The following is a 21,721-nucleotide window of genomic DNA, read 5'->3' as shown; positions in this document are numbered from 1 at the left end:
AACACTGGGATATAAAAGTACTACAAAGACTATACATATTAAAAACGTGCAATAAAAAAGGAGAACATGGACATACAAATTAGACAGGCAATCATTCAGTTTGAAAGGTGATTCTTTAAAATACTATCTGTTGTGAACAGTCAATGAACAATCCATAGATTAACCCAAGTAATTTCAAATGGCAATCAAAGGCAAGAAAGTGCTAACTATATGTATCTTAATATTTTAAGACTGAATATTTATAAATCAATGTAACATTTAATAATTTTTTAATAATACTACTTTTCTACCAAACGTAGAAGCATGTATAGCTTCAACCATGTGATCAGTGGCATGTGCCTTAATGAACTGTTCCTTCACTAAAACCTAGAAATTAGCACATACATGCAAAGCATGGGCCTTTTTTTCATGAGGAGCTCACTATATAAGTGTATTTCACAAACTATGTGTTTTCTCTCCATAAAGAATAACCCAAGAATGACTTTCAAGAAAAATATCCACCACTTTTTAAAATGCACAGAATAACCCCACAAACCATGGAAACCATAAAGCCATCTCCTTTGTAGATCAAGACACTGGCACGTGGAATGCAGTTAAGCGCAAGGTCACTTCCTTTGTGGTCTAACTCAGGAAACTGAGTTCCTGCTGCGCAAGAACCTGGTGGAGCTTTGCATCTGAATACATTCGGATCATAACTATACTGTAAGAAATTGGGACTATGCCTGACGTATTTCAAACTTTCTTAAGCAGGACAAATTTCAAGCTCATTATGTCTCTCTTCACCTCACTGAGACCACAAAGGTCCATTAGCACCAGTTTTAGAACCACAGAGGATAGGATCTGTCATCAACAGATGTGCATAAACCAGATGCTTGAATACGTACAGGCAGATAATGCAGATACTGGCAATGGTGCATTTCAGTGACGTTAAAATTAAAATATTACAAAACAAAACTGTTAATAAAGCTGCACGTTTAAAATTTTCCTAGGACAAAGTCACTTGCCCTCTTACACTGCCTGAGGAACATAAGCAGTGAACTTGTTTGCCTTATCTACAACGAAGACTCTAACAGTTTAATGGCAAAAAAAGTAATGACACCCAGGACCCAGGGTTGTGCTTGTCTCCATGCCAGGAAAAATGTGTCTTTTGTTGCTCTAAAAGCTGACCTTTAACACGCAAACAATGTGCAACGGAGAACAGTCTTTTGACAGGAAGCAGTCGCAAAGGGGGAAGTAGAGTATCTGATGTCCCTCAGCATAAATTCACACAATTTCCCTGCACAAGCCAAGAGTAATATGAATTTCACTCACCTAAAGATGAGATTATTTTGTTATAGCCCTATTTTTAGACTATTTATATTGTTTACACGCATACTGGAATGAATATAACAGATAAATATTATTTGGAATAACATGGTTCTGAAAATCGACACACAGACTCAATCGCTCAGAATGGAAAAATAGCAATATCAAATTGTTGATATCAATATTTAAGTAGCTGAAAGTTCTGGACACTGGTTTTCTTGGAAAAGTGGGCTGGCCTGGGCCCTATACAAGTATGAAGGTATAAGATATGAAACCCTAGGATAAGATTTCAGGCATGCATACATAGTGTAGAGAGAAAAGCACAGTCAAGATTGCTTTTAATCTTTCACAGCAAGCTAATCTTTATACTACTAAAGATCCCTCTTCACAACTGGAATGGAGTTCCACTCTATAATACATAATACCTATGCATACCAGCTCATTCATATTTACTTAAGTCTCTGCTTCACTAATCTTGTATTAACTACAGATCCTATCAATTTTACCCTCTCTGCCTTGCTAAAGCATACTGATTTTCTCAAGGACTGAGAACATGGTTTCAGAGAAAGTTTTGGCTTCCTTTTCCAAAAAACCAGCCACTGAATGAAGTCCACAGACGTCATATCCAGTGACCAAATTAAAAAATAAGTCTGTCCATGTCAGATAACTAAGACAAATTGTATTAGTTCCATATGGAATATGGAAATAATAATACAAGGCATTGATGTTTTTCACTGATATTTTCCATACGGAATATGGAAATATGTGTAAAATATCAGTGCCTTGTATTGCATAATTTCAGTATACATCAGGTAAAACTGATTCACTATAGAAAAATCTATAAACATTAAGAGAAATCACACAATGCTATGACTAATTCTTTTAAATAACTGCAAGCGAAAAGGAGAATTTATATTTTGTCCCTATGGAAGAAAGAGTAGAAACAGTAACAGTGGAAACATTTGGTTTCATTTTGGTTTCACCTGCAATAAGATGTGCAGATTTTTTTCATCAAATTACTGGATTTGAGTTCACACTACCCTTAAAATGAAGCACTGCTCCTAAGTTTTCATTAAAAAATTGAGTGCATATTTAATATAACATTTATTTCCCAGTAGGTATATAAAACATATAATTGATCTCAAAATTCTTATGGAATATATTGCTTTAGTGGACATGTCTGGATTTCTATTAAAATGCTGGCTAAAAACATGTCTTCCTCTTTTTCTAAAGCTTCTCTCAGAACCCCCCCTTTGTGAAATCAAGTATTTTATAAAGCTAAGTGCTTAACAGTGAAAAATTATGTGGGTGTTGAATGGGATTCATGTTATAGTAAATTCATTTTTTTTCTCCAAAAGAATAAATTATTTCTGTTTCAATCAGATGGAAACTTTGGGTGATTTCCATTCTAAACAGGGGATTTACCTACTAATAACTGTTATTCACAGACTTCTAAAAGCCTGAAAAGCTTAACATTGTAACATATACGGTTTAGAGTAAGGTATTAAAAGACAGTTTGAAGGAAACACATTAGAGCATAAACACCTACTCTTTTCTATTAGCTACTTCTGCAAAAAGTAGCGACCTTCTGCAAAACCACATTAACACTGAAACAAACCAAAACGCTAGTATTAACCTTCTAAAAGAAGGCTTCTAGTGGAATTCCTCAAAAATCAATCTTAGAAACACTTTTGTTTAATGTTTTAATTGTGGATGAACTGGCATAAAAGAAGGTTTACACTGTTGACATCTGCTGATGAGACAAAGTCGGGAACATTACCATGCAGAGGAAGATAAGAATATCACATGGGAAAACTTGGATAACCTTGAAATGGGATGAGATTTCAAAGCACAAACATGTACCAAGAGCAACAAAAATCTCACAGCTCACATGTGCTATAGACTGGAAACTCTTCAGCTGGAAAGAAAACAAAGAAAGAGAAGGACCTTGGGCCATTATTTGATCATGGATTATTGTGACGCATCTTTGTGATCCCAGAACACTTCCTGGACAAACTGATTAAACATCATTGAGCGAGGCACAACTGAAATCTCTTCTGGAATATTAAGACAGCCCTAACCATCCTTATTTTAGAAGGATGCATAAAGTTCACAGAAGGGATACTTGAGTGGAATTAAGAAAGCAGTCTCATGTGAGACTTGGAAAAGTTAGCTGCTTTAGTACACCAAAATGAAAGTGAAAAAGGAGACTGCTTTCATAAAAACATTGGTAAGTGTGAGGGAAGGGGAAAATCTATTTAAGCCAAAGTGATGTGAGCACTGGAACAAATGAATATAACCTGTCCATGAACATACACGTGATGAAAATGAGCAGACAGATTTTAACCAGCAGAATGACGGGATACTCATATAGCCACACAACTATGGTAGGGAGGACAAAAAAGCCTAACTGAATTCAGAATGGTCCGTGATTGGTTTATGAGTAGGTTTACATGATGTGGTTGCTTGCAATTGCCAAGATTAGGCTTGATGACACAGGAATTTCTGCAGTCCAGGCTAAAGACACACAGAAGCTTTCAAATCTGCTTCAAAGGAAGCAGCAAAACTAATAAACCAAATGTGAGGATGGAGTGCTTAGAAAGAAATTCTCCCCTGGCCTAAATCAAAGGCAGTGATTTCAAAGCAAGGAACTATGAATAGTGAAAGCAACTGAGCACACTTTCCACATTCTCACAGACAAGATGCTAGTTACTAAGATGTTTCAAGGCTGAGTATATAGTTCTATTTCTCAATCAATTTGGAAAGCAAAAACATCTGTTCTAAACCCAGAATAATTTCTTCTTTTTTAGCTCAACATATATTTAATGGATAGATCTCAAAAAGTGGAGGGTTAATATGTTCTTTAAAAGATGCAGAGCTCCCTTTCACATGACAACAGTGTCTCACATTTATGGCTATGACTGATTCCATAAAAATTCAGTATATACAACCTTGATACTGAATAGCTCCAAGACAGTCAAAATGTATACTGACTAATAATTCATTGCTTTTATATGAAAGTCAAAATACAAAAAAATACCTTTGATTCAAAGAACACCACCCACAGTAGGGATCCTTTGCAGATAAGCATTCTTGCTCGGAAACATATCTACCACAATTTGCAACTGGTATTCTTCTCACCTAAAATCAAAGAATGCAATAACACATTGAATTAAAATAGCCCCGAGAAACTAGGAATTTGAGGGTTACCATTAAAAATCTGACAGCAACCAAGCACAATCCCTTCAGGAAAGTTTCCTTATGGACTCCTCTCTGCCAGATGACCTTTGAATAGAAATATGCAGCCTATTTTACACACGCTGTATTTTGCCATCAGATGATGAAACTCCGCTGACAATGACAAGACCAACATGGACAGAGTAATGCAGGAAAGACTAATTAGCATAATGAATTATAGATAACCATAGAAAGAAGGTATATTTCACAAAATGTTCTGCTTAGCAGAACATTGTTTTCCTCTCATCATAATTGAGTTAAATGATTGATGAAGGTGCATCCAAAAATGCATGCACAAAACAAAATGCATCTGTGTTTGCATCACCATGTCAGGTAACTGCATGTGCACACTAGAACAAACACATGCAACTACTTAGCATGCATGAAAATGCCATTTCAATAAGTTAATGTAGATAATTGTGGCTATATTGTATGTAGCTATACTTGTATATTCAGCTCGAATATCCTAGCCAGCCATTTTCAGAAAAGGAAAGGAGAAAGAAAAAGAGAAAGCTGATTACAAATAGTGAATACAAATACAAATACAAACAATGTTATTAATAACAATGATAATTAATAATATTAGCAAGAAAAATATCCCTAATTCAAACCATTTTTACAGATGTGCAAGAGCTAAAAGATCCAACGATTTATAAACAGAAAAAAGGGTACATGTCTTTCTGCAAAACTATATTTACTGGTTTTTCCATCTTGTAAAATTCAATTTATTTGAAGGTTTCAGTTCAGAAACCAGCCAAACCTTTAGACTATTAGCAAGTTTTAAAAGACAGCGTAGAAATCTTATTCAGGCTCCAAGAGAAGATCAGAGCATTTATACCTAAAAGCTGTTCCTCCTCTGTAACAATTTGCTCTTTCAACAAAGCTAAAGAAAATTCAAGTCTTTACTATGAATATCTACATACACTTTTGACTGAACATTTGATCTCTCTGCATTTGTAACAGACGGTTTATATCAGTCAAGAGTTCTCCTACCAACTTACCCACTCTCAGATGGCACGCTAAAGTGCTATGTTCACTGCTGGAAAAGTGATTTTATTGTAAATAAAAGTAATCGAGTGTTGGGTGAAATCCTGTCCAGCTAAGATGGACAGCTAGCCCTTATGTTTTCACTGCCATCTTCCCTGCTTCTGGTGAGACAAAGGAATTTTTTGAGTTGATGCTCAGGAGCTTTGCTGCAGGGTGTGCTGCAACAATTGCACCGGCTCTTGGGAGACGCTTTCTGCTTGAGATGCAGCCCTGATGTGTTTGCTCGCATGCTTTAGCTCTCAGTGACTGCTGAACATCTTGGCCTCACTGTATATACACATTAATCACTTGTGATTGTGGTTTTGTTTTGTTTTCAACTCTAAGCTTGACTAAAAAGGATGAAAATGTTATCACTGATTTCAGCAGAATTAAGACTTCAAATCTATCTCTCAATTTACATTTTGTCCACATTAGAAACTCCTTAATTGAGTACTAAACCCTGACCTACCAATACTCGGATTGCCAGTTCAGAGGAACTTGGACTCCAAAGAGTCTACAAGTTGTTTGCTACCTCCAAGCTTGATTCTGCATGATGCCTCCAGGAAAAACAGAGACTCTCCACACAAAATGACATAAAATAAGCACAGGATCAAGGGTGTGGCAACAGTGAACAGCACTTGTAGCAAAAGTGGGCAGCACTATGACAGTGGAGTCTTGTCTGAGCTCTGCACAAATGAAGCCCAAACTTAGACAACATAACCAAATATTAGATGCAAAGTTGGTAACTGCAGTTTGGATATTTAAGGTCTAACCCTGATTCAAACTGATGCTTCACTAATAAAGTGGCAGAAATCCTTAAAGCAGTATTTACTTGAATCTATTATTTTATTTAATACTGTGCTTACCTTACTGGCAGAGGACAGATAGATGTAATTACTATCTACTGGATCAAGTCGAAGTTTGGGGAAAATGGAGGTTTCTTCCTTAATTTCGTATAAAACCTCTGGGCAATTAGATTCCATATCCTCATTAAGAATAGCCTAAAACACATGAAATTAAATTATTCACAAGTCCTTTTATTGCTCAGTCAGCTTTCTAAACAAAAGCCTAATTTGAGCTACATCAGAGCTTCTGCAATTATTTACTGTGCCCTGATTCAATTCACCTACTGCACTGGCTCTCACATTGCAGAAAGATGGATTAAAAGACCAGAACAGAATTTCAACAGAATCCATGCCAGACACACTTTGCACTGAATCCGGCACTGGTTTAGTGTATGAAACATCCCTCCCACCAAGTATGCTCCTGATTGACACAGAAATTGAATGTGGAAGAGACGCCTATATCACGAAGTCATAATGTGTTTAAGTACTCCTATGAATGGTGAAGCAAGTATTAGCCTTCAGAAAACAAATTAACATCCAGACACCCACAATCTAAAAAGGAACTTATGCAAGTTACTGACAACTATCTTCAGGACATGTGGCTTCTGTAAATATACAAAAGAGGTGGTATATCTTTTTCTTACCTTGCCCAAGTCCACTGTTTTCCACCACCCTTCTCACAGAATTCAAGAGAACCAGAGACCACAAAAACTTTTATTTTGCAAGTTAATAAGCACACCAACATTGTTATAAGGTTTCCCATAAACATAACTAAACAAGAGAGAGATGTTCATTATCTCCACTGTGCTAAGGAGACATGGAAGACTTCAATTTCAACTTTTGTTATCAAAATCACAGTGAAATCAGATGGGCAAAAGCTTTTCAAGCTCTTTCAAGCTTCTCAAGCTCTCTACTCTATTCCTCCCCAATTGCCTGCTTAATAAAAACAAAAAGGGAGAATCTTCCTTTGCACTGTAGACAGGAAATGCACATTCTTGTAAAACCCTGAAAAAAATTAAAGAATAAATAACATTTGAAGGATGGTTGAAAAGTTTGATAATGAGATAAGATGACTTTCACTTCCAGGTGAATGATTTAAGCTAGCGTAGGTCAGCTATTCAGAAGCTAAGGCAAAATGAATCTTGACTTTTTATCTCTAACAGACAGCTATTCACATCACACAGATAGGCAAACAAACAAGTAAATATGTTCCCCTTCCATGCTCACCAAATCTACACTATTTAATATTTCTACTGCAAAAATCAAAGCAAGGAAGGCAACAAAATAGAGAGTAACCAAGAACTCCATGGTCCATAAATTGAACTGTGGACATCAGCAATTTAATGAAATGTTTCCATGAATTTTAAGCAGGGTACATAATTGCTTTTGAAAATTATCTTGCTCTCCAAGTAACAATACAGCAGTTACTTCACAAACAAACAAAAACCAAATAGAGATTCAGGGGATTATATCTGTTTATGATACAGCGCCTAAACGAGGAAACATTTACCCACTTGAATACAGCAGCAGCTGTTTCAGAAGGGGAGAATTGCCACACATAGCTTACCTTCAGTAACTGTCCATCGTCTGTTCCCAAAAAGAGAACTATCTGATTTAAAACAACTGTGCCATAAACAGCCACTAGTCCAGAGTGAATCAAGGTAGGTAATTTCCTGATTGATTGTGCATCCTGAAAACCAGACATAAGAGAAAGCTATTACAAAATCATTCACCTATACTGCAAAATGTTACGAAAAAGAGAACAATCCCTGGAAAGATGGACAGAGGATTCAACTTTAGATGATACTTGGGGTAACATTTTAATTCTACACAATTTCAGAACAACATGTCATTGGAAATGGCACATAAACCATGAAACTACTTCTTTTTTATACATAGAAACTGGTCATATCAATGATAGAGATTACATTTACTGCAGCTAAATCACTGACCTCAGTAGAACACAGACTTGGCCTAACTGCAGCAAGTTCCTTTGCAACAGAGCTTCTCTTTTTGGGGAACATAATGCTTATTCTGAATTGCCAGTTCTTCTCAATGGAGCCGTGCTTTGCCATCACCTGATGTATCTACCATCTACAGATATGCTCAGCAACCACTTTCAAAAGCACGCAGATATTCTGGGAAAAGGAAGCACTTTAAACATGCAGATAGGCTAAGAGACTGGGGCTTGTTCAGCCTAGAGAAGAAAAGTCTCTGGAGAGAAGCTATAGCAGCTCTCCAGTATTTAAAAGAGGCCTACAGGAAAGACAGGGAGGGGATCATTATCAGGGAGCACATGGATAGGATGAGAGGTAAAGATTTTAAGCAGACAGGGGGTACATTCAGATTAGATATTACGAAGAATTTTTTTACTGTGAGGGTGGTGAGGCACTGGCACAGGTTGCCCAGAGAAGTCATGGATGCCCCATCCCTAGAGGTGTCCAAGGCCAGACTGGATGAGGCTTTGAGCAACCTGGTCTAGTAGAAGGTGTCCCTGACCATGGCAGGGACATTGGAACTGGATGATATTTAAGATCCCTTCCAACCCAAACCAGTCTATGATTCTATAACTCTTTGTGTGTATGTCAGAAAATGTGGAGCTTCATCTTCCCTTTTCTGGTTTCCCACTTTATACCAAAGGAAGTTGAGACTTGTATATTACATAAATATAAAAATGAGATAAAGCAGCATTAAGTTCATGCCAGGGAGAACATAAAAAGTATCCCTATGCACTTTAAAATCAACATTACCTACAGTTTCCACCCAAGCTGGAGGAAATTAAGTGACAAATACATGTAAGCAGCTCATGAAAGAAAACATCATGCAGGAAATCCTTGTATCTCGTGGAAGGAAACACCAAACCAACGTATGCAGACTGAAGAAGATCAAGGGCTGAAAGGAAGCCCTGATGTGAAGGAATAAGTTCATTCCCAAGGTGAGAGATGGTTTCTGCCCCAAACTTCCTACAAGCCCAGGTATCTCCCTAGCAAGCAATACCTCGGTTCTGCAGTTCTGTAATTTCTTTATGCGATCTCCATGTTAGATGCTGTCAAACGTGTGATCCCACCTGCTCTCCAAACAGGTCCAACCCCAGCCATGTTCTATGTCCCCTCCCCTTCTATTTGTAGAAGGCTTTGTAGCAAATTTAAGGAGATGATGTGCCTAGAAAAAAAGCTTTGTAAATCCATCTACTTACCTGCCGCTTCTCAAAGTTATTAAGCGAATCCATAACACAGTAACAGCTGAATTCAACTCTTGCATGCTAGGATGCTGGCTTAACCCCAAAAACTCTTTACACATAGATTTTTTTTTCTAAACTGCAGTCCTAGGCCAATTAAATTCTTTTTCAGTCATCTGAATTATTTTAATTAGCTTGCAAGAACAGCCACTTGGAGTAAAAGAAGACTTGATTAACTTTCATATTTCAAGATGGGTTTTTTTGTCTTACAGCAGGAATAAGACAGAGGAACTGTCATGTACTGGCACAGAATCTCAGTAAAACCCACTTAGACATGAGACTTCAGTACCATGGAGGTCTGGTTTGGATATGGTGGGGGGAAAAAAAATGATTGCATGCTTTTTAATGTGGAAAAGGTTAACTCACTCTTTTGTGACCAGACCAGAGGATAATAAAAGTCCAGCACTGGTGCACATAATGGGCATTCACTCAGGCAAAGGAGTGAGTGAGGAGGTAAAGCGTCCAGGCTTTCATCTCCACTAGAATTAAGACTTCTTTTTCTGCAGTGCACCATGTAGTAGTGTAAGGAAAAGAAACCACACTAGGTTCCTCACAGACTTTACAATAATATCAAGAAGAGAGGAGGACTCACCCAGTCTCTGAAAAGCTTTGCTGCCAGATTTTATTTTGACCCACATACTAGTAAAATAACTAGTGTCATATCAGTGCATCCCAATCATCTGACTGAAGAACCAGTACTGACAAGTGTGGAAGCCTCCTCCCCTCACTCTGCTTGCTGGAGGGAGGGTCAGTGCAACATTGAGCTAATACAGATAAGAAGAGGGCGAATTAGATGGTGGGCAGTCACAATAAAAACTGCCTTCTGTCTTATGCAACCTATTTCTCCAGCTTGTCCGTTTCCTCCAGGGTGCAGCTGCTGCTTTCACCCTCCTGTCACCCCTTTTCCATGTGTGTTTATTTTTTTAACAAGCCCTTTTGCCTCTTCCACTGTGACTAATGGGGTTAAAGTACTGTAGGGCCTTCCCAAGCTTTTTCTTTCACAGCTAAAGCCATCCTTAAAAATGCATTTACAGGCTAAACTTCCTTTATACTAGAAGAGTCACTCATCTCCATGATTATCTGTCTATCCATCCTGTAACATTTTCAGGCTTATAAGAAAACAAGAAAAGCAAAAGAAAAGACAATACTGCTCTAGACGAGAATATTTTAATTCTTCAGTCCCACCCTTTGTTCTGTTCTACAGCCCCTCAAAATCTTCACATGCACAGGTAAGCCTAGAGATCTCCTGAACTAACTTACAATTTGCTTTTAAGTTCATCCCACTATGCTGTTTGGGTTTTGGCATGAGAAGTATTTATACTCATTTTCTATTTTGCATCTCATTTTCAGATTCATCTCTGTATGATTCCAGCTGCAGCAACCAGATTCACACGTCTGCTTTCTGTCTTGATTTCCTCCTGATTATTTTACATTGTGTGCCTCAGAGGGAAGGGCAGCATTTTTAGCTCATGCAGCACTCATCATATTGCAGCTGGCCAAAAAGTAAAAATAAAGGGTTTGAGCATCAGAGTGAATGAACAGATGCAGCTATACAAAAGGACACAAGATTTGTGGGGAGCGTATAGCAATATTTAACACTGGAACAATACCTATATGTTTTTCCTAGAGAGGAAAAAAAACATTTGGAACCTCATTATTCTTTCTTAACTTCACCACTCTTCAACCTCCTGCATCAATTTTTATTATATCAGTGGGTAACAAACTTCAATATTGATGCATGCCGTGAGCCCTTATTACAGCTAAGGAATGAGGAGACAAACTGTTTCAAAATTTTATTTCCAGGAGGTTTTTTAATCTGTGCATTGCATAGCAACGCTAGGCAGACAAACCAACTCAGGTGAACAGATTGAAAAAAGTCAGGGAGAATGACCAGGAAATGAGGGCCCTCACAGAGACCTTGCAGAGGCAAGATCCCAAGTCTTGTGATGCATGGCAGGAGGGACAGTCAGAGGCTATGCTTAAGCAAGGGGTTGATGGAGACTCCTGAGATGGGGAAGACAAGATATTTATGACTACGCGCAGCAGCATAAACACTCCTCTCTGCCCTCAGATCTGTTTACAGCATCGCTAAAGTGTCCTAATAACCAATGAGGGAGAACAAGCTCCATTAAGGAAGGCTTTGAAACCAACTGAGCATGAACAGAGCATCAGCAGAGAGCAAGAGGAAGTGGTGGGTGACTGTGGTTGGAGATTCCCTCCTGTGAAGGATGAAGGCACACAACTGCTAAACCGTCATGCTATTACAACAGGTTTCCTTTGTTATAGGGGCCCTGATCCGTTACATTGCGGAGAGAGTGCCAATGATTTTCCATTCCCTGGACCACTACTTATTGTTGCACATCCAAAGACACCAAAGGCATTGCCTAGCGCAGATCAGGACTACAGAGCTCTGGGGGCAAAGTGACGGAGATAGGACCCCAGGCTTTGTTAACCCTATGGGGTCAGTGAAGCATGACGCTCTTCTGGATTTGCTACCCACAATTAAGGAAGAATTGATTTGAGATGTGACAATCAATGGCAGCCTTCACTGTAAGAACTAGAAAACAACTGAGTTCAGGACCCTGAGGGCATTGAGGAAAGCACAGATGCAGAGACCAGGCTTCATCTTGTTCAGGGAACTGGTTAGTGGGAGCCCCTCAGAGGCAGCTTTGGAGAGAAATGGAGCTCAGGAAAAGCAGCAGGTCTTTCAAGGCAACCCTCTTCAAGCATAAAACTCAGGAAAAGAGGGAGATGTATTGGGAGATGGCCCTTAGCTAAGCAGAAAGTCACGGTTGAACAACAATGCAGAAAAACAGTATAGAGAAGTTGAAGCAGGAACAAGCAACTAAGGAGGAATTGTCTGGACACATAGGGATTGTGTTAGGAAAGCCCAAGCTCACCTGGTGTTGAAACTGGAAAGGGATGTTATGGGCAACAAGAAGAGCTTCTACCACCATGTGAGCAATAAAAGAATAAACAATGAAACTGTGCACCAGCTGCTGAATAGGTCAGGTGATTTACTGACAGTGGATGTAGATAAGGCTCTGACTTCACCAGCAAGGTTTTGTGGTCCTTTGTACCTACAGAGTTCAAGAAGGAGAGAAACTGTAAATACTGGAAGAGAATTAACCCATGGATCTCTTAAGAAATATCAACTTACAGAAGTTGCAGGGGAACCAGATGGAATGGGATCTGTAGGAAGATGCTGATAAACTGTCTGATGATACTGTAAGGCCATTCTCCTGTATTTCAAAAGTTATGGAGATCAGGGGAAGTCTCCAGCAACTGAATAAAGGCAAATAATGCTCCATTTCAAAAAAAAGACAGGAGGGATGACCTGGGGAACTACACACTGGTTAGTCTCACTTTTTCACTGGGAAAATCACAGAACAAATCCTCTTGGAAGACATTTCTAGGTAGAAGAAGAAGAAAGTGATGGGGAAAAGAGAGCATGTACCATGGATAAATCATATCTGACCAGACTGATTGCTTTTGGTGATGAAATGACTCAATCTGTCCTGGAGAGCAGTAAGCTAAACGTTGTATCCAGGCAGCTGTGAAGGTTAAGAAGATCCTGGGCTGTACTGACAGGAGCATAGCCAGATCAAGTGAGGAAACTGTTTATTCTCCTTTACCTGGCACATATTCAGTTGTGTCTGGGATACTGTGCTCAGTTCTGGGACCCTCAGTACAGAACTGATCTTGATAAATCGAGTGAGTTCAGCAGCGGGCCACTGCAATGGTCAGAGCCTGGAGCACCTGCCCTGTGAGGAATGGATGAGGAAACTGGGCTCGTTCAGCCTACAGAAAAGACAGTTTCAGAGAGACCAGAGAAACAGAGCCTGGCTCTTGACTGAGGTTTATGCAGTACAACAAGAGATAATGGCTGAAAGTGAAACAGGAGAGGTTTCTAGAGGACAGGAGATTAAAAAAACCCCATCACTATGATGGCAATTAAGCAGAACAGGTTGTCCAGAGAAGTTGTGCAGTCTCCATCCCTGCAGGTTTCATGATCTGACAGGGCAAAGCACAGAGTAACCTTGCCTGATCTCAGAGCTGACCCTGCTGTAAGAAGAGGTCTGGATTAAACATTTCCTCTGAGGTTCTTTCCAACCTGAAGGATTCCGTGATCCCAAGGAAGCAAATTCTCTGTCCAAGAGCCCTCCCAGGCTCTCAAAAGTTTCTGTTAAGAACACCTGGTGAAACCAGATGACTAAAAGCAACTCTTCTTCCTACTGACAGTGTGAGAGTTTACAAGTCTCCTATGGCATACTTCCCACACAAATCGGGATGAAATGAAAATTCATTGTAACCGGACAGGAGTATTCACTCTAGAAACACTAATTCTAGAAATACGTCAAACATTAGATGCAATACTAGCAGTCTGGTAATACACAGGAGATGACTAGAAAGTTAATTGCAGTATCAATTTTGATACCAAATTATATTTAGAAGTCTGTAATTCTTTCCTTAAATAAAAGACCATGAATCATTTTGGAATTAGTTACCACACAAATTCAAATGTCAATCCTGTAAATTAATGGCTGTGATTAAACTGATATGACCCCTGTTGGCTTAAAAATCTCAGTAGATTTTCAGTAGAATTCAGTAGAATTCATCCCAGCTAAAATTTGTCCTAGGATTCCAAATTATGCTTGATAAGTTAAGGGGCATATACCAACCTATGTATTTATCACCTACTGAAAAATGCAAAAAATGCGAAGAAGAGAATGTTATATATCTTTACTTGCATTAAATAGCAGATGAAAATCCTACCAAGACAGCTTAACATTCAGTAGCTATCACAGCTTCTTAGCCTTTACACATCATATCATAAACACCTTAATGTAAACTACAGCAACTTCTCTCTGTCATACAGGTATATGCCTAACACTTGTTTGGATTTTCTCCCTGAAAAACTGTAGAATCCTTTTCTTCCCATGCAACATTTTTTAATGGCAAACCTAATTTCCAGATTTGTCATTGTGGTTAGGTAGCATCCTACAACTCTCTCCCGTTGATGCTATCTAATTTGAGCACTTCTCCAACTCCTCCACTTGGCTGTGATCCACAAGAGCCTGGGATCTCTGGGAGAGATCTGAGATTCTAGTAGGTCACATTCGGCCATGGAACAACAGAAGGAAAGGCCTTCTTAAAACTCACTAGCTATTGGACAAGTTTGTGACAAATTCCAGCATTCCATATGGGCTATGGAGCTTCGGTTTCGTAATTGATCTGATCCACCAAAAATGTTTATTAGTGCTCAGTCAGGTTTCTGAAAAGAGTGAGATTTGGCAAATTTACAGTTATTAACTAAGGAAGTTGCGAAGAAGATACTTGAATTCATTAACACATGCACCTCGACAGTGTGTGTAAGTAGACACAATCAAAACTACAAGATGTATGGATTGAAGGAAAACAACCTGAATATAAAACTGCAAAATGTTTTCAGTGCAGTTTCATCTAAGACACCACTTGCTTCTTGCTAGTTAAGGATCATGTCTTTGGGAATCCAGTATTATATATGTCCAGAACAAACACACCCAGGCAGTACAACATGCTTTGTGTACACTACTGCTCAAAACAAAATGAGAATTAGCTAGTTCTATTAACCAGAAATTCCACAGAACTTGTGACCGTCACATAGAATCATAGAATCACTAGGTTGCAAAGGACCTACTGGATCATCGAGTCCAACCATTCCTAACACTCCCTAAACCATGCCCCTCAGCACCTCATCCACCCGTCCCTTAAACACCTCCAGGGAAGGTGACTCAACCACCTCCCTGGGCAGCCTCTGCCAGTGCCCAGTGACCCTTTCAGTGAAAAATTTTTTCCTGATGTCCAGCCTGAACCTCCCCTGGCAGAGCTTGAGGCCATTCCCCCTTGTCCTGTCCCCTGTCACCTGGGAGAAGAGGCCAGCTCCCTCCTCTCTACAACCTCCTTTCAGGTAGTTATAGAGAGCAATAAGGTCTCCCCTCAGCCTACTCTTCTCCAGGCTAAACAACCCCAGCTCTCTCAGACGCTCCTCATAAGACTTGTTCTCCAGCCCCCTCACCAGCTTCGTTGCTCTTCTCTGGACACCCTCCAGAGCCTCAACATCCTTCTTATGGTGAGGGGCCCAGAACTGAACACAGTACTCAAGGTGCGGTCTCACCAGTGCCAAGTACAGAGGGAGAATAACCTCCCTGGACCTGCTTGTAACGCCGTTTCTGATACAAGCCAAGATGTTATTGGCCTTCTTGGCCACCTGGGCACACTGCTGGCTCATGTTCAGTCGGCTGTCAACCAACATCTCCAGGTCCTTCTCCTCTAGGCAGCTTTCTAGCCAGACTTCTCCTAGTCTGTAGCACTGCACAGGGTTGTTGTGCCCCAAGAGCAGGACCCGGCATTTGGCCTTGTTAAACCTCATGCCATTGGCCTCAGCCCAGCGGTCCAGCCTGTTCAGATCCCTCTGCAGAGCCTCCCTACCCTCCATCAGATCCACACTTCCACCCAGCTTAGTGTCATCCACAAACTTGCTAAGGGTGCACTCAATGCCTTCATCCAGGTCATTTATAAAGACATTGAACAGGACTTTTTTATAAGGCTGGTAAGCAAGGATCTTAAAATTTAATAATTTTCAGTGACAGACTCAAATCCAGCATTAAAACTTTGGCTTAATTAGCAACGCGAGGCTAAAGAGATTACACGCCTACAATGAGTTCCTACAGGATGCAGAGCAATTTGCTTCCAATGCAGTGAAGTACTCAAGTTCACGCTTAACTTTAAAAGCATGGGCAGTTCCTCTGCAGATGATGGAACTACTTAGATGCCTAATGTTAAGTATGCCCTTAAGTGCTTTACTGGGTTAGGGCCAGAGAACTCAGTACCTTGCAAGAATGAGTTTAGAGTAGAATATGCAGCAGTGGTATAGCAGGGAATTCAGGACCACAAATATCTTGGGCTAAGCCTGTCTTGCAATGTACTACTGAGAAGCACAGTGCAATACAAAAGCCACTGTGTAAGTGCAGACAGGTAAGAGGATGTCTTGCCTAAAGGTAACCAGAATAATTACAGAAAACTGAAGGATGACAAGACCAGAAGGAAAACAAACTGCCACTACTCCCTAATGCATATTCTAACTATAAATTGCATTCCTGCAGTGGAAAAAAATGTATTTTCAGTTCTTAATTAACTTGACAGTCTATATCCATGATCCATGCACCTCAACACATCACACCTGAGCTCCAGAATTCAAGTGTACCAAACAAAGAAGACTAAGACCCACAGTACTTACAACACATGGCATCTGCAACGCAAAAGTTAGGCTGACTCTCAGCACGGTCCATCTGCCTAAAACACCGAACAGGTCTCTCACTCCAGCCAATCTTAACGCTGCAACACATTAATTTGCTACGTAACAACACTGTCTTTAAAAGACTGGGCTTTAAAGCTCATGCGAAGTACATGCGAGTACTACAACGTACTCGTGACAGTCCTGTGCTATTCCTTTCTGGCCAGTCACTGCTAGCTATTGCACACACTTCTCCTACAAGCTACGCACTGATGGTCATGCTGCACACCATCTTCCTGCTGGTTCTGCAACCCATGCGCTTCTGAGTCCAAGAAGAGCATGTTCCACATTTGCAGGCACTCCCATGATTTGGTGAGAGACAGTAGAAGGATCTTGACTAAAACAACACAGAAGCAGCAGCATATGGGCCTGTCATCTCCAAACTTACTCTGCAATAGCCTAGCCTAACCTTCTGTAGTATAAAAAACATATTAAAGCTGAACTACATGCATTTATTTCAATGTTTATACACTATAGGCACATTTAATTAGCTGAAAAAGAGGGTCTAATTAGCCATGTAATGTTACAGGTCGTATTACTATGCAACACCCAGATGTCCTGCTATCTCACAAAATATTAAAATGCCCCTTTCCTGTTGGTAGTAAACTGTATTTATTGCTGTGTCAAAATATCATGGTTAATAATATCACCATAGCTAGGGACATAACGTCAAGCCAACAATCCTTTTAATTAAAGTTGGGATTCTTCAGCATCATACCCAAATATAACCTACATTTCCAAGAGGGATGAGCCTTTCAGGACATGATAGTAACTTTGGAGTCACAGGAGCCTGTTCTGAGTCAGAACAGTGTGGATCATGGATTTTTCATTTTCAAGCACTGGGACGCAATGGGAACACCAGTCAGGCAGAAATACCCGTCTTACCTTACCTGCATTATGACACCTGGTGAAATCCATGAGACTCTTCTGAAATAGTGAGGGGCTTTGGGAAGTGTTTATAAAGGATTTGCTGCCCAGGGAGATTTCTCTTTTTTCGCTTTGCAGGCTCAGAAAGTACTTCATGAGGAAACTCCACGAGTAATTAGGAACAAGGAATACAAATTAAAAATCCAACTAGTAAATGGGTATTTTGGGATGAGAATGAGACTCCAAATTAATTCAGCAAGTTTGCCTTTTGAGAGCACAGCAATCACACAGTAAGCTATAAACTGGCACTGAAAATCGAAGGATTGGCTGCAGCTCTGTTGCGAGAGTTTCACTGTTTACTTCAGCACAGTTGTTTCACCCACATACGGGGTTCTCATTCATAACTACATCCTCTAACACTGGCAATAGGAGACTGAATCACACATGCCCTCCGGTAGTTTGTATTTGGAAGAATCTTGACACTGTGCTGCGCTTTGCTATGGGGTAGATTTGGCAATTCAAGGAGAAAAAAAAAATAAAAAAATCTACTGCACTTCTTACAAGGAGTTTTCAACAAACTCCCATTGTAACACAGCAAGGATTCAGGGGTTAAGCTCCAAAGTCTCTGGATGGTGGGGGAGCTGCAAAAGGCCACGGCTTGCTTTATGATGGCTTCCTTGATCCCCTATGCTTGTACCCAATACTCTACAGCGTTGTTCCTTTTGCCGCAACTCTGCAAAGACTTCTGAGTGTGACTTAAAAGCATGGATGGGCCTTGCAAAAGTACCTTCTTCTCCTGAATTACATTTTTAGCTTCTTGAACTTAATTTTTAGCTTTTTACAGCTACTGAGGCCACATCCTTGCCCACCCTGCCCTCCATGTGCACAGCTCACACTCAAAAGGAGGAAGGAGCCTAAAGAGAAAGTGTTAGAGAAGTAGGTGACCAGGGGATCCCCATGGGGTACCATGCCTGTGGAAATGTAACCGCTGCAAAAACAAAGACATATCGCCTACTGCAGTCTGCTGCGGATACAGGTTTTGGGGGGCTGGCTATGAGCCCTCTTGAGCAAGGCCAATGCTAGGAGATTTGGGAAACACCTACCATGAACAAGCAACCACAAACAACAAGTGAGCAATGGGGATAACAACGCACATAGCTCAGTGCACAGCAGTCAATCTGATGGGCTTTTTTTCATTTCTGATGTAGCTGCAATGACATGAGATGTGAATGCACAGAATAGGGTAAGAGATGCTTTATCTAGGCTGTATGGAAAACACAACGAAGTATGACTAATCCTTGATAGAAAAGGGTGCACTGAGCGAGAAGCCTGAGACTCAGGTCTGACCCAGGATGCCCTCAGGTGTTCCCTCAGACACGTCTTTCCCGACGTGTAGGTAGGAAGGACATCACAGGATCTGTTAAGGGATCAGATTTTTAGAAAGCACCGGTGAAATCATTAGGGCTCACAGAGCCAGGTCTGATGCATGAAGTTCCCCACAAACTTTACGCGCCTTCAGGTCAGGGACACCCCACGAGTCATGCACAGTGACACCATCCACAACAACAGTGTCAACAACGGTGTGCAGGAGCAAAACGACACCCATACTTACACAACCCTTTCCATTCATGATGAAGTGTGTGGACGCACAGGCTTGCTCCTTCATCTCCTCCATCCCGAAGATGCAGACGGCGGTGGTGTTCCAGGCCTTGTCACTATGGCTGTGGCGGAAAACACCCACCCACCAGCCCTGCTCGCCCTGGGGGACCAGGCTGGAGGAAACGATGAGGCTCCTGCACCCGCAGTCCAAATAAACTTGCCCTTGCATGGTGAGGCCGCCCCGCGAGGGGTGCAGCTGGTGCAGGACAGCCATGCTGGGCAGCTCAGTGCCGTTGCCCGACTTCACCTTCCACGTGTAGTAGGGAAAGAAGAGGTGATTCCCCCAGCGGAGCGCGTCGACGAAATGCAAAGGCTCCTTCTTGCGCTTGATGATGCCCAGCTCCTCTTTGGACACCAGCTCGGCCACGCTGCGCACCGTGATGACCGTCGCCTCGTCCGACCTGGAGGGCTGGCAGTCCAGGTGCCTCCCGTACTGCCCGGTCGAGTAGGTGGCCGCCACGGCCAGGTACCAGGTGCCGGCCATCTGGAAGACGACGCCGGCGGTGGAGCCATCGGGCCGGCAGCTGACCACCTCGCTGAGGTTGAGGCGCTGCCGGTAGGACGGCCGCTCCCACACCTGGCAGGTGCCGTCCTGCTGCGTCCAGCCGGCCAGCAGCACGCCCGCCCCGCCGTCCTCCTCGTAGGGCAGCAGCAGGTTGCTGCGCATCCCGGGCGGCTCCGCGCATCCCTGCCCGGGCGCGGGCACCACGCGGCGCCGCGGCCGCAGCTCGGGCCGCAGCTCGTAGAGGCAGCTGCCGCCCGCCACCAGCACGGCGCCGCCGCTCACCTCGATGTTCTCGATGGGGGCCCCCGGCAGCTCGAAGCTCTGGGGGCCGCTGGCGCCCGCCAGCGCCGCCAGCAGGGGCAGCGCCCAGCGCAGCGCCATGGGCTCGGGGCGCCTTAGGCGGCGGCGGCGGGCGGCGGGCGGCGCTGCGCCATGCGGGGGGGGCGCCGCTCCCAGCGCCCGGGATGCCGCGCGGGCGGCCGGAGCCTCTCGCGGGGCGGGGAGCCGGCACGGCGGAGGTGGGCCGGGCTCTCCGCCGGGAGGGCTGCCGAGGCACCGCGCCGCCGCTCTCCGCCCGCCCCCCGGCCCCGCCGATCCGCCTCGCCGCGCCGCCCGAGCCCCCCGATGCGCGGGGACCGAGCGGGGGGCGGCACCGCCGCGGCGGGGAAGGGAGGGGGGGGACACAGACCCGCCTCGACCCCAGCGCGGCCGCGTCGCCTGTCGCCAGCCGGGGCAGCCGCCCCCTGCCTGCCCAGCACCGATCGATGCGGGGACCCGCTCAGCGACGGGGACCCCTCCGTGCCCAGAACCTGTGGGGACCCCGTGCCCAGCACCGATCGCTGATGGGGACCAGAGTGTGCCCAGCACCGATGGCTGGTGGGGACCCCGTGCCCAGCACCGATGGCTGGTGGGGACACTGTGTGCCCAGCACAGCTTACTGATGGGGTCTCGGGTGTGCCCAGCATCGCTTTCTGATAGGGACCCCTCTGTGCCCAGCACCCACTCACTGATGGGGACCCCGTTCCCACCACCCGCTTGCTGATGGGGGACCGGTGTGCCCAGCACCGCTCACTGATGATAGGGACCCCGTGCCCAGCACCGCTCACTGATGGGGACCCCTGCGGAGCACCTCGCCCCCCACCCACTCCGCTTTGCTTCGCTTTGGCTTTGCAGCGGGCTGAGCCCGGGGGCGGGGGAGAGAGATGCTGGTGCGCGGGTGGGCGCAGGGTCAGGCTGTTTATCTCTTGTACAGTGGCCTCAAAACCCGTCTAAAATCTGGAAAAAAAAAAAAAAAAGTAGCGGATGATGTGGAATAGAATCATGGCGCGATTCTTCCTCTTGCCAAACGCAATGAGATGCTCTACCTACTCGCAGGGTGGGCGCACCTCCCGGGCAGCCGCAGCGCCCGGCCCTGCCCGCGGCGAGCTTTGAAAACTCTCTTCCACCCGTTCGAATACGCTGCGGAGCAAATGGAACCCCCGCGGCTGCCAGCGGGAGCGGGAAGACTCGGGTGTCGGAGAGCTAAGTAGGAACCTCAAGGTCTTGCCTGAGGTAGAACAAAGGCTTTAGGCTTTCTCTCCGAGTTCGGCAGGGCAGACAAAAAGCCCTGCCCTCTCCCGCCGTGCTGCTGCTGCTGCTGCTGCTGCGAGCTGGACGCCCTTCCAAGGAGCGCTCTCCCAGGGGAAGGGCAGCACAACCGATTC

The 21,721-nt window shown here is 43.2% G+C and overlaps 1 protein-coding gene across 1 annotated transcript in view; it reads right to left on the bottom strand.

Moving 5' to 3' along the window:
• PLXNC1 (plexin C1) overlaps positions 1-20,500 on the bottom strand; it is a 73,410-nt gene extending 52,910 nt beyond the window's left edge. Inside the window, exons 1-4 of the mRNA XM_054054629.1 lie at positions 19,467-20,500; positions 7,981-8,103; positions 6,435-6,569; positions 4,346-4,446 (exon numbers count right to left, since the gene is read on the bottom strand). Coding sequence (XP_053910604.1) covers positions 4,346-4,446; positions 6,435-6,569; positions 7,981-8,103; positions 19,467-20,399 — 1,292 coding nt within the window. The 5' untranslated portion in view covers positions 20,400-20,500. The remainder of the gene's footprint in view (positions 1-4,345; positions 4,447-6,434; positions 6,570-7,980; positions 8,104-19,466) is intronic.
• Between the last annotated feature and the right edge of the window lie 1,221 nt (positions 20,501-21,721).

This window comes from Cuculus canorus, chromosome 1 (genome assembly GCF_017976375.1).
Source record: "Cuculus canorus isolate bCucCan1 chromosome 1, bCucCan1.pri, whole genome shotgun sequence".
NCBI lineage: Eukaryota > Metazoa > Chordata > Aves > Cuculiformes > Cuculidae > Cuculus > Cuculus canorus.
This window is presented reverse-complemented; position numbering and strand designations above follow the sequence as displayed.